Here is a 14,288-nt window from a genome sequence, read left to right on the forward strand (position 1 = left end):
TCCCCAACCCGGAGATGGCACTCCACCCTTTTCCGGGCGAGAACCATGGACTCGGACTTGGAGGTGCTGATTCTCATCCCAGTCGCTTCACACTCAGCTGCGAACCGATCCAGTGAGAGCTGAAGATCCTGGCCAAATGAAGCCATCAGGACCACATCATCTGCAAAAAGCAGAGACCTAATCCTGCAGCCACCAAACCAGATCCCCTCAACGCCTTGACTGCGCCTAGAAATTCTGTCCATAAAAGTTATGAACAGAATCGGTGACAAAGGGCAGCCTTGGCGGAGTCCAACCCTCACTGGAAACGTGTCCGACTTACTACCGGCAATGCGGACCAAGCTCTGGCACTGATCATACAGGGAGCGGACTGCCACAATCAGACAGTCCGATACCCCGTACTGTCTGAGCACTCCCCACAGGACTTCCCGAGGGACACGGTCGAATGCCTTCTCCAAGTCCACAAAACACATGTAGACTGGTTGGGCAAACTCCCATGCACCCTCAAGGACCCTGCCGAGAGTATAGAGCTGGTCCACAGTTCCACGACCAGGACGAAAACCACACTGTTCCTCCTGAATCCGAGGTTCGACTATCCGGCGTAGCCTCCTCTCCAGTACACCTGAATAGACCTTACCGGGAAGGCTGAGGAGTGTGATCCCACGATAGTTAGAACACACCCTCCGGTTCCCCTTCTTAAAGAGAGGAACCACCACCCCGGTCTGCCAATCCAGAGGTACCGCCCCCGATGTCCACGCGATGCTGCAGAGTCTTGTCAACCAAGACAGCCCCACAGCATCCAGAGCCTTAAGGAACTCCGGGCGGATCTCATCTACCCCCGGGGCCTTGCCACCGAGGAGCTTTTTAACTACCTCAGCAACCTCAGCCCCAGAAATAGGAGAGCCCACCACAGACTCCCCAGGCACTGCTTCCTCATAGGAAGACGTGTTGGTGGGATTGAGGAGGTCTTCGAAGTATTCCCTCCACCGATCCACAACATCCACAGTCGAGGTCAGCAGAACACCATCCTCACCATACACGGTGTTGATAGTGCACTGCTTCCCCTTCCTGAGGCGGCGGATGGTGGACCAGAATTGCTTCGAAGCCGTCCGGAAGTCGTTTTCCATGGCCTCACCGAACTCCTCCCATGTCCGAGTTTTTGCCTCTGCGACCGCTGAAGCCGCACACCGCTTGGCCTGTCGGTACTTGTCCGCTGCCTCAGGAGTCCTATGGGCCAAAAGAACCCGATAGGACTCCTTCTTCAGCTTGACGGCATCCCTCACCGCCGGTGTCCACCAACGGGTTCTAGGATTACCGCCACGACAAGCACCAACTACCTTGCGGCCACAGCTCCAATCAGCCGCCTCGACAATAGAGGCGCGGAACATGGTCCATTCGGACTCAATGTCCAGCACCTCCCTCGTGACATGTTCAAAGTTCTTCCGGAGGTGGGAATTGAAACTCTCTCTGACAGGAGACTCTGCCAGACGTTCCCAGCAAACCCTCACAATGCGTTTGGGCCTGCCAGGTCTGTCCGGCATCCTCCCCCACCATCGCAGCCAACTCACCATCAGGTGGTGATCGGTAGAAAGCTCCGCCCCTCTCTTCACCCGAGTGTCCAAAACATGAGGCCGCAAATCCGATGACACAACTACAAAGTCGATCATGGAACTGCGGCCTAGGGTGTCCTGGTGCCAAGTGCACATATGGACACCCTTATGTTTGAACATGGTGTTTGTTATTGACAATCTGTGACGAGCACAAAAGTCCAATAACAAAACACCACTCGGATTCAGATCCGGGCGGCCATTCTTCCCAATCACGCCTCTCCAGGTTTCACTGTCGCTGCCAACATGAGCATTGAAGTCCCCCAGTAGAACGAGGAAATCACCCGGGGGCGCACTCTCAAGTACTCCCTCGAGTGAATCCAAAAAGGGTGGGTACTCTGAGCTGCGGTTTGGCGCATAAGCGCAAACCACAGTCAGGACCCGTTCCCCCACCCGAAGGCGGAGGGAAGCTACCCTCTCGTCCACCGGGTTGAACTCCAATGTGCAGGCTCTGAGCCGGGGGGAAACAAGAATTGCCACCCCAGCCCGTCGCCTCTCACTGCCGGCAACGCCAGAGTGGAAGAGAGTCCAGCCCCTCTCGAGAGAACTGGTTCCAGAGCCCTTGCTGTGCGTCGAAGTGAGTCCGACTATATCTAGCCGGAACTTCTCCACCTCGCGCACTAGCTCAGGCTCCTTCCCCCCCAGCGAGGTGACGTTCCACGTCCCAAGAGCTAGCTTCTGTAGCCGAGGATCGGACCGCCAAGTGCCCTGCCTTCGGCTGCCGCCCAGCTCACATCGCACCCGACCTCTATGACCCCTGCTATGGGTGGTGAGCCCATTGGAGGGGGGACCCACGTTGCCTCTTCGGGCTGTGCCCGGCCGGGCCCCATGGGGGCAGGCCCGGCCACCAGGCGCTCGCCATCGTGCCCCACCTCCGGGCCTGGCTCCAGAGGGGGGCCCCGGTGACCCGCGTCCGGGCGAGGGAAATCTGGGTTCCTTGTCAGTGTTCCTCATAGAGATCTTCGAGCTGCTCTTTGTCTGATCCCTCACCTAGGACCAGTTTGCCTTGGGAGACCCTACCAGGGGGCATAGAAACCCCCGGACAACATAGCTCCTAGGATCATTGGGACACGCAAACTCCTCTACCACGTTAAGGTGGCAGCTCAGAGAGGAGATTTAAGTCAAAGCTTAAAATACAAATATTGTGTAACTGAATAGTATCTATCTAGTAACTGAATAGTATCTATCTATCTATCTATCTATCTATGAGGGATCCAGGTTCCTTGGGTAAGACACTCTACCCACCTGCTCCCAATGCGAACCACACTGCATGGTTTAAATGTAGTTTATAGATATAGATCAGGGGTGTTAAACTCGTTTTCATTGAGGGCCACATCGCAGTTATGGCTGCCATCAGAGGGCAGTTTTTAACAGTGAATAATTTATAAATTTACCTATGCATTTTATTATTAAATATATATTTGTACGTACACCATAAAAAAAAATCTGTATATTTCACAGTAAAATTCTGGTCACCATTTTTTAATGTTAAATCTACACATGTTTTAAACATATTACAGTAGATGGAAAACATCCCACTGTTTATTTACCATTTTAAAATAGTACCACAGATATTTCATGGTAAAATACTGGCAGTATTTTGCCAGAATCTTACTGTAAAATTTAAGGTATTTTTTCAACATATTACTGTAAATAGAAAAACAGTACCACTGGATTTTTTTATTTTTTATTCTGGCAACTGAGCTGCAAGTTTGTTACCGTAAAATAACTGTGGTACCATTTTTCCATTTACAGTAACAACCATAGATTTTACAGTAAAAAAAAAAGGCAGCGTAATCGGCAACATTTTATAGTAAAAACAGTGGTAGAGTTTTTTTTTCAATTTACAGTTTTCAATTGAATATGCTATAAAAAACATCGGCTTGCTGCGAAGAATGTTTTCCCGTGGTGCAAGCAAACCAGACTGGACATTGGATGAATGTAAATACATGACTTAACACTTACAAAGTACAAACAAAAAGCGCGCACAAGGCGGAGAACAAACTTGGCTAAGGAACAAAAAACTACCACAAAGGCGTAAACTATGGGCATGAAACAAATAAACACTTACTGTGACAAGAACTATGGCATGCACCGAGCAAAAACAGAATATCAAATAGAGCAGAGCATGAATGCAGAGTAACAGGGGTATCATCAGGTAATGTCGCCTGCCTGACTACCTGGCAACTACAGGCTTAAATAGTATCTTCATGATTAATGACAGGTGCGTGAGTCCAACAAATGACAGGTGAAACAAATGAGTTGTCATGGTGACAAAACAAGGGAGCGTAAACAGAAACTAAAAAAGAGTCCAAAAACCAAACAGAACATAGCCTAACAAAACATGATCAAAAGACATGACACTATAAACATCAATTCTATCTATATATGTACAGATAGATCTATCTATGTACAGATAGATCTATATATATATATATATAGATAGATAGATAGATGATAGATAGATAGATAGATAGATAGATAGATAGATAGATAGATAGATGGATAGATAGATAGATAGATAGATAGATAGATAGATAGATAGATAGATGATAGATAGATAGATAGATAGATAGATAGATAGATAGATGATAGATAGATAGATAGATAGATAGATAGATAGATAGATAGATAGATAGATAGATAGATAGATAGATAGATAGATAATATTCAGCTACTCAATATTTTTCTTTTAAGCTTTTACATAATATCACAACAATTGTTACCCTTAATAAGTGTAAAGGGAAGATAGCAAGATAGCTACTGTATATAACATGAAAAATACAAAAAAGTCCTCTCATCTCAGGTTCAGTTGTCTTACTCAAGAGAAGACTATGTAGGGGAGCTCTGATCCAAATTCCCTAAAACTTCCGTTTATAAGAGACAGCGCCCTCTGGTGGCGAGTTATGCGTGTGACAATCAATCACATACAAGCAAACATCACACAAAATACAACAGGTGGTTACATTATGTTAAGTTAAGGCTCTAAACCAGGGGTCCCCAAACTACAGATACGGCCTGCCAGATAAGTTTTATTATTTTTTTTAAAAATCTGTCCTTTCTAATCCATTTTTTACCGCTTGTTACTCTCTGTGTCTCCTATCTACTCAGGCAAATCATATTGTCTAAAAATGCATTTCGATAACATCAATAACGTGACATTATCGCGCTCGCGATGATGTCAGTGTCGGGCGAGCGCGCGGCAAGTGCGCGCTCTTTCAGTCAATTAGTGCGCGAGGAATATATATGTATCAATCAATCAATCAATGTTTATTTATATAGCTCTAAATCACAAGTGTCTCAAAGGGCTGCCCAAGCCACAACGACATCCTCGGGGCGACCGGTGCAATGGACGTCAAGTGGATCTAGCATAATATTGTGAAAGTCCAGTCCATAGTGGATCTAACATAATAGTGAGAGTCCAGTCCATAGAAATCATCATCTCCATAGAGCTTTTCAACAGATGGAAGCATGTAGTGCTCTAAAATATCTTGGTACACAGCTGCATTGACTCTGGACTTGATGAAACACAGTGGACCAACATCAGCAGCTGACATGGCTCCCCAAACCATTGCTGACTGTGGGAACTTCACACTGGATTTCAAGCAACTTGGATTTTGCTCCCCTGCAGCCTTCCTCCAGACTCTAGCGCCTTGACTTCCAAATGAAATACAAAACCTGCTTTCATCTGAAAATAGGACTCTGGACCACTCTGCAACTGTCCAGTGCTTCTTTTCCATAGCCTAAGTCAGACGCTTCTAGAGATTTTAGAGCACTAGATGCTTCCATCTGTTGAAAAGCTCTATGGATATGATGATTTAATTTTCCAGCATGATCTGGCACCTGCCCACAGTGCCAAAACCTCCAGTAACTGGTGTACTGACCATGGTATTACTGTCCTCGATTGGCCTGCCAACTCCCCTGACCTGAACCCCATAGATAATTTGTGGGGTATTGTGAAGAAGAAGCTGAAAGACACCAGACCCAATAATGCAAATGAGCTAAAGGCCGCTATTGAAGCATCCTGGGCATCCACAACACCTCAGCAATGCCACAGGCTGATTGCCTCCATGCCACGCCGCATTGATGCAGTAATCCATGCAAAAGGATTCCCAACCAAGTACTGAGTGTATTAATTGACATTTTCAAATGTTTGATTTTGTTTTGCTGTTATAAATCTTTTTTTACTTGGTCTGAGGAAACATTCTAATTTTTTGAGATACGATTTTTGAGTTTTCTTAAGCTGTATGCCATAATCAGCTATATTCAAATAATAAAAGAAACTTTATCACAATATTCAAATTTTCTGAGACAGTCCTGTATGTATGTATGTATGTATATATCCATCCATTTTCTACCGCTTGTCCCTTTTGGGGTCGCGAGGGGTGCTGGAGCTTATCTCAGCTGCATTCGGGCGGAAGGCGGGGTACACCCTGGACAAGTCGCCCCCTCATCACAGGGCCAACACAGATAGACAGACAACATTCACACTCACATTCACACACTAGGACCAATTTAGTGTTGCCAATCAACCTATCCCCAGGTGCATGTCTTTGGAGGTGGGAGGAAGCCGGAGTACCTGGAGGGAACCCACGCAGTCATGGGGAGAACATGCAAACTCCACACAGAAAGATCCCGAGCCCGGCATTGAACTCAGGACTACTCAGGACCTTCGTATTGTGAGGCACATGCACTAACCCCTGTGCCACCGGGCTGCCGTATGTGTATATATATCCATCCATCCATCCATCTTCTTCCGCTTATCCGAGGTCGGGTCGCGGGGGCAGCAGCCTAAGCAGGGAAGCCCAGACTTCCCTCTCCCCAGCCACTTCGTCCAGCTCCTCCCGGGGGATCCCGAGGCGTTCCCAGGCCAGCCGGGAGACATAGTCTTCCCAACGTGTCCTGGGTCTTCCCCGCGGCCTCCTACCGGTCGGACGTGCCCGAAACACCTCCAGAGGGAGGCGTTCGTGTGGCATCCTGACCAGATGCCCGAACCACCTCATCTGGTTCCTCTCGATGTGGAGGAGCAGCGGCTTTACTTTGAGCTCCCCCGGATGACAGAGCTTCTCACCCTATCTCTGAGGGAGAGCCCCGCCACCCGGCGGAGGAAACTCATTTCGGCCGCTTGTACCCTTGATCTTGTCCTTTCGGTCATAACCCAAAGCTAATGACCATAGGTGAGGATGGGAACGTAGATCGACCGGTAAATTGAGAGCTTTGCCTTCCGGCTCAGCTCCTTCTTCACCACAACGGATCGATACAGCGTCCGCATTAATGAAGACGCCGCACCGATCCGCCTGTCGATCTCACGATCCACTCTTCCCTCACTCGTGAACAAGACTCCGAGGTACTTGAACTCCTCCACTTGGGGCAAGATCTCCTCCCCAACCCGGAGATGGCACTCCACCCTTTTCCGGGCGAGAACCATGGACTCGGATTTGGAGGTGCTGATTCCCATTCCAGTCGCTTCACACTCGGCTGCGAACCGATCCAGTGAGAGCTGAAGATCTTGGCCAGATGAAGCCATCAGGACCACATCATCTGCAAAAAGCAGAGACCTAATCCTGCAGCCACCAAACCAGATACCCTCAACGCCCTGACTGCACCTAGAAATTCTGTCCATAAAGGTATATATATATATATAAATATATATAAATATATATATATATATATAAAGGTATATATATATATATATATATATATATATATATATATATATATATATATATATATATATATATATATATATATATATATATATATATATATATATATAGGACCTCTGCTCTAAACATGCCTATTTTTAATTTTTCTTCCTGGCATATGATCTAACAGCATTTATGAAGTAGTAATTAAGTTTCTAATCAACTTACTTTTTGGGAAAGTAACCAGTAATTACTTTTTTTCAGTAGTTTTCCCAACAGTAATAATAATACAGCATCATTATACATTGATTTACAATGTTTCATATGCATTGAGCCAGAATTGATATAAAATATGACGATGGTATTGTGCTGCATGACTTTATAGGAGCACCAAGCTCCATTAAAGCATCAAGCAGTCAGCAGCTGTCTCATATATCATAAACATGCACACAAAGGTTGCTGCACACATAATCGTCAGCGCTCAAGTACCAGTAGAACGTGAGCGTGTGTTTGTGTGTGTGTGTGTGTGTGCGTGTGCGTGCGTGTGTGCACGCGTGTACGTGTCCGCTAGTAAATAATCAGCGGATTAACTTCCGCGTCTGTGTGCGCGCGTGCCTGCCGGTACTTCCGCATCACGTGACTGGTCTCCACTCTGGACTGTGCTTGCTTTAGCGACACACAACAATGCGAACATTTCCCGACGAATTATCTACTCTCCTTTCAGGTAAAACACTATTTCAAAGCGCTTGTTAACATTTGATAGGTGTTGTCAAACGTGGCCCGAGGCTCACATATAAACTTTAAGGAACATATTTTAAAAAAAAAGAGGAAGAAGGGAAAGAACGACTCAAGTTATTGCAAGGGCACTCTGACACACACCTGTGTTTATTGTCAAGTCATTCTTTATATTTCCTGTGTTAAACCAACCACTTATACGCTGATAAATGATAGTTGCTTGGGCCACAACAAATTATGTGAATATCTGATTTGTATTTTCATTTTCAGACCTGGAGGTTTTCCTCTGTGATGGCCTGAAAGGTGAAAACCTGAGCAAGAAGGCAAAAGAAAAGAGAGAAGCCTTCATTAAACGTATAAAAGAGGTTAAACTGGGGTATGCTATCTATCTATCTATCTATCTATCTATCTATCTATCTATCTATCTATCTATCTATCTATCTATCTATCTATCTATCTATCTATCTATCTATCTATCATGTTTAAACTTGTGATTGGCTGGAAAAACGGTTTACTTCATTTCTGTATGCTTCATTATAATCATTTGGAAAAACAAGAAGCTATGACAATGGGACAGTTGATTATTTTAAGCATTTTGGCGGAGTTATATACTGTAGTCATTATTATCTTGTCTTGATTGAAAGTTGACATTAATATGAAGGTTAATTTGTGTTTTATTACGAATGTTTTTTTTGGACACTGAATTTATGTAACCAATTTTTTTGCGTTAGAATTTTGTGAATTATTATTATTATTTTTTTTTTGGAAAATATCATTTATTGAAATTTTCAGTTAAAATCACATTTGACAATCATACTTTGCCCACTCAAATCCTTCATACATGCACTCATCCACATTCACAAGCACGCTTGAGGAGAGAGGTGCACTTGGGCTTTAACAACTGAAGGTTTACAGTATAGACATTATTAGTAAAAGTACCCAGATACAGTATGGTTTCTCATAGTCATTCGCATCGACGTCCCACTGGGGTGAGTTTTTCCTTGCCCTTATGTAGGCTTTGTACCGAGGATGTCGTTGTGGCTTGTGCAGCCCTTTGAGACACTTGTGATTTAGGGCTATATAAATAAACATTGATTGATTGATTGATATTGTATATATCCATCCATCCTACACTGGCTCAGGATCAGCAGACGATCAAGACCATAGCAAGATATATTCCTCGGCATCAAAAATCCTCAGGAAGTGATCACTTGATCACCTCCCGGGGACCTCTCCACCGTTCACACTTAAAAAAGAAGAAGAAAGTCACATTTTTGTGGCTTGATCATATTCATAAAAAAAAATTACAAGTCACAAAAAAAAAGCAAGTACACTATGACAAAACCATATCAAAAGTGACACAAAAAAGCAATGGCAGTGTGGGAACAATACACAAAATAATAAGAATAATAAAAAAGGAATAAAACTACCAAAAATATATGTATATATTTTTTCCTTCTCCCTCTTTTCCCTCCTTCCTTCCTTTCTTCCCGTCCCTTTCCTGAAAAAAAATTAAAAATAAATTTTTTTTTGATTTAAGTTATGATTCAATATATGTCAGTAAAGGCTTCCATTTTAGTTCCCATTTATTCATATTTGTAGAGTTTATGAATCTTATTTTTTCAAGAGTCATTACGTTCACAAGTTCATTTAACCAGTTCCTGAAGTTTGGTGCAGATGGGGTTTTCCACTCTTTGAGAATGAGTCTTTATGAATTTATGTAACTGAATTTTGTGAACTGATTTTTTTTTAATCAAATTATGCGGATTATTTTCTTGAATAAAAATTGTTAGAAAAATGCATGTGTTTAAAAACTCAGTGTTTTAAAATTCATCCATCCATCCATCCATTGTCTACCGCTTGTCCCTTTCGGGGTCGCGGGGGGTGCTGGAGCCTATCTCAGCTGCATTCAGGCGGAAGGCGGGGTACACCCTGGACAAGTCGCCATCTCAGTGTTTCAAAATTTAGTGTGAAAAAAATTTGCTGCTTCAAAAATCCATATTAAGGCTGAAGCAATCGATCCTGTCTCAGAACCAGCCAATGAGGTGTCGAGTTTCAAGTCACGTGACATCATCTTTCAAAACAGCATAAAAAAGCCAGTTAACTGGGCTTCCTGGGCAGAATAAACATTTCAATGCAGCCCGCTGGATATTTTCAAACTATAGAAATTATTTCAACGGTTAGAATCTGAACTTTTGAGTGACATACGAAGTTCTGCTTAATGCAGACGGGGCATGAACAGAGTGAGGAAGAGTGGGCGGGGCTTGTTACAGAGCAGCGAGTGTCAGATAGAGGCAGATTTCTACAACAAAGTTCTGCAGAAACAGTGATATTCTATCGAAAATGTGGATGTTTTTTTACCCTTTGCGTTTATGTTTCGCCGTGTTTCTTGCATCTTTGTTGTTCTTGCTTGATTTATAAACGATGTCTATCAAGGAGGTGGTCTGCAGTAGAAGAGCAACGTTCATAAATTCTCAATATTCAGTGTTTTATTGTTCTATATTTTGATGTACATTCTGACTGTCATAATTCAGTACAAAAACTAAAGTTCATTCTGTTTTTGAGATGGTCCATTAGTTTATTTTTTTTTACTGAATAAGACATTTAAATTGTACATACAATTACAGAATGTGGGATTTACAATATTAACTATGAACAATAAAACTCTGAATATAGAGAATATATGAACGTTGCACCTCTACTTCCCAGACCACCTCCTTGATTGACATGTTTTATAATTGAGCAAGAGCAACAAAGATGCAACAAACAAAGCGAAAAAGAAAGGAAAAAAGAAGAAAACATCCTCTTATTCGATATAATATCACTGTTCTGCATAACTTTGTTGTAGAAATCTGCCTCCTTCTGACACTCGCGTCTGCAAGGTCTTAGGCTTGTTGCTGTGTAAACAAGGCCCGCCCACTCTGCCCGTGCCTCATCTGCATGTAGCAGCGTTTCCTTGGTTCACCGTAGTAACCTGTATGTCACTCAAAAGTGCAGATTCTAACCATTGGAATAATTTCGATAGTTTGAAAATATCCAGCGGGCTGCATTGAAATGTTAATGATGTTGTATTATGCCCAGGTAGCCCAGTTAACTGCCTTTTTTATGCTGTTTTGCAAGATTCGTTTCACGTGACTTCCAACTTGACACCTCATTAGCTGGTTCTGAGACAGAATCGATTGCTTCAGTCTTAATTTAAAATAACAGCGAAGGACCTTAAAATCCATCAAGGCAAGAGGAAATGCCTCAGCGAGCTCAGCGAAGTGTCTCGCATTGACCAGTACTTCTTAAGAAGTAGGCCAAATCAGTCGAGTGAAGCCCGGAGGCAGGAGAACCCCCACAGTCCTCAGGGTATCGGTACCTCGAAAGAAGCTCAACGTCGCATAGACCCTCTAGCATTTTCCAGCCTGGAGCTTAACCAGCCACAGCCAGCAGCAGCTTCCAGACCGGAGCCCAGCCAGCCAGCACCAGTCCTGCAGCAGCCAGGTGCAGTCTCCAACATTGAGCCCAGCCAGCCTCTGCCTGCAACGGAGAGGAAGAAAGATGAAAGGAAGGAATGCCCAAATCCTGTGGCCCAAGTCCAACCAGAAGAGAGAGTGGGAGACCGTTGACTCAGACCTGGTCCTCCTTCTAGAACAACAGAAGGATCCTGTTGAAAGAAAACTGGACAACATGGGAGCCACCATCTACAGCTATGGTGCCGAAAGATTTGGGGTAAAGAGCAAGGCACAAAGGCAGCAAAAAGGCCCTCTCTCCCCGAACCAACCGAAGTCCAGAAGGCAGCGTGAAATTGACAGCTTGGTGAAAGAAAGAAGACGATTGAGGAAGCAGTGGAGAAAGGCAACAGAAATAGAAAGAGGGGGAATTGAAGTTCTGCAGGCTAAAATAAAGCAACGGCTGACAAAGCTGCGAAGAGCAGAGCACCTCAGACGACAACGCAAGAGGAAAGAACTCAGGATTCCTCCTGCTCTTCTATAGCAATCCCTACAGTTTTGTGAAAGGTCTTTTTGAGTAAGAGAAGAGTGGGAGCCTCAAAGTGCCCATAAAAGACCTGGAGGAGCACCTGAGGAAGACCTACACCGACGGCCAGAGGCATGAGCCAGTAACTGTCCCGCCCGACATGCCACCAATTCATGCACCTGAACACCAAATGGACATAAGATCTCCCACATGGAGCAAGGTGGAGAAGACCGTGAAGCAGGCAGGATAAGCATCATCACCTGGGCCCAATGGTATCCTGTATAGGCTATATAAGAACACCCCCAGAGTCTTAAGATACCTTTGGAAGCTGATGAAGGTAGCATGGCAGAAGGGAGTGATACCGAAAGCTTGGCGAAGAGCAGGAGGAATCCTGATCCCCAAAGAGAAGGACTCGTCATCCATAGGCCAGTTTCGCCAGATCAGCTTGCTGAATGTAGAGCGGAAGATTTTCTTCAGTGTCCCTGCCCAGAGGCTCTTTACGTTCCTGCAAAGAAACAGCTTTATTGATACATCGGTGCAGAAAGCTTTTTTTCAGGATGCTTGGAACACGCCAATATGATATGGCACCAGATACAAACCGCAAAAAAAGAACGGAGAGACCTACATGTGGTGTTCTTAGACCTTGCCAACGCCTTTGGGTCAGTCCCTCATAAGATCTTGTAGACGGCCTTAAATTTCTTTGGTGTACCTAACCAAGTCACTGAACTGGTCAAGAGTTACTTTCAGGATCTCCAGTTTTGCGTCACAGTTGAGGGCAACACCACCTCCTGGCAGCATCTGGAAATTGGCATCATGGCGGGCTGCACAGTTTCCCCTCTGGCATTCGTCATGGCAATGGAGCTGGTCATACGGGCATCCCAGTGGGTAGTGGGAGGTGAGAGGACCAAGAGTGGCCTACGTCTTCCGCCAATTAGAGCCTTTATGGATGACATGACTGTCATTACAACAACAAAACCATGCAGAAACTCCAGGAAAACATTCAATGGGCACAGATGGACTTCAAGCCAAGCAAGTCACGCAGCATCTCCATCATAAAAGGCCAACTAACAGGTGAGCGGTTCCACATCAGCAAGGAACCAATTCCAACACTCCTAGAGAAGCCCATCAAGAGCCTCGGAAGATGGTATAATGCGGATCTCAGAGACACCCAGCAACTTGAACAACTGCGGCAGGACACAGCTAACGGCCTCAGGCAGATTAATAGCACTGCACTACCAGGGAAACTGAAGCTCTGGTGCCTCCAGTTTGGGTTGCTACCCAGACTCCGGTGGCCGTTAACTATGCATGAGGTCGCAATATGCCATGCTACTCGTTTGGAAAGGCTAGTGAACTCGCACGTAAAGAAATGGCTCGGACTTCCAAAGTGCTTCAGCAGCGTTGGACTCTACAGCGACGGAGCCCTGTCGCTGCCAATCTCTAGCCTCGTCGAAGAGTTCAAATGTGCCAAGGTGAGGCTGGAGATGTCCCTCACTGACTCCCGGGACCCTGTAGTGAGAGCCGCAGCTCCTTGCCTCGTAACAGGGCGGAAGTGGACCCCAGTCACCGCTGTCCTACAGGCCAAATCAGCTTTGCTCCATCATGACGTAGTGGGCCACATCTAACAAGGCAGAGGAGGCTTTGGCCTTGGAACCGTAACTCCTCTCTGGCAAAAGACATCTGCAACCGAACGTCAAACTATGGTTGTAGAGGAAGTGCGTCGTCAGGAGGAAACAGCCAGACGTTCCAATGCCGCAACACAAGCCAAACAGGGCCGCTGGACAAGGTGGGAGGGTGTTCAAAAGAAGAAACTCACGAGGAGCGAACTTTGGGGCATGGAATCCAACATGCTGAGTTTCATCGTTCGAGCAACATATGATGCGCTACCATCTCCCATAAACCTGCAACAATGGTTTGGAAAGGACCCATCCTGTCCCCTGTGTACAACCCCAGCAACACTCAAGCACATAATGGTTGGCTGTAGAACCAGCCTCACTCAAGGCAGATATACGTAGAGACATAACCAGGTCCTCAGATGTCTAGCTGACAAACTTGAGTGCAGGAGGATATCCATCAACGCCCAACCCATCAACAACCAGGATGTGTGCCGACACCGACCAGCGTTTGTTCGGGAGGGGGAAAAGCTAAAGACGAGACCTTCAAATCCTGATCTAAGCCCATTGAATGCAGCCAGGGACTGGCAGATGCGAGTCGACTTAGATCAGAGGCTCATTTTCCTCCCGGAGATCGCAACGACCACCCTGCGTCCAGATCTCGTCCTATGGTCTGAAACCTGCCAGCTTGTGTATATCATTGAACTGACAGTTCCGTGGGAGGATGCCATCGA

General features: G+C 45.3%; 1 protein-coding gene across 3 annotated transcripts in view; it reads left to right on the forward strand.

Annotated features, from left to right (window-relative positions):
- Positions 1-7,809: 7,809 nt before the first annotated feature.
- The window catches only part of skap2 (src kinase associated phosphoprotein 2), an 86,004-nt gene continuing 79,525 nt past the window's right edge, over positions 7,810-14,288 (forward strand). For all 3 annotated transcript variants that reach the window (XM_061953700.1, XM_061953692.1, XM_061953708.1), the window contains exons 1-2: positions 7,810-7,973; positions 8,255-8,360. In XM_061953700.1, the coding sequence (XP_061809684.1) occupies positions 7,934-7,973; positions 8,255-8,360 (146 nt within the window). In that variant the 5' untranslated portion in view covers positions 7,810-7,933. The remainder of the gene's footprint in view (positions 7,974-8,254; positions 8,361-14,288) is intronic.

Source organism: Nerophis lumbriciformis, linkage group LG04 (genome assembly GCF_033978685.3).
Source record: "Nerophis lumbriciformis linkage group LG04, RoL_Nlum_v2.1, whole genome shotgun sequence".
Classification (NCBI taxonomy): Eukaryota; Metazoa; Chordata; class Actinopteri; order Syngnathiformes; family Syngnathidae; genus Nerophis; species Nerophis lumbriciformis.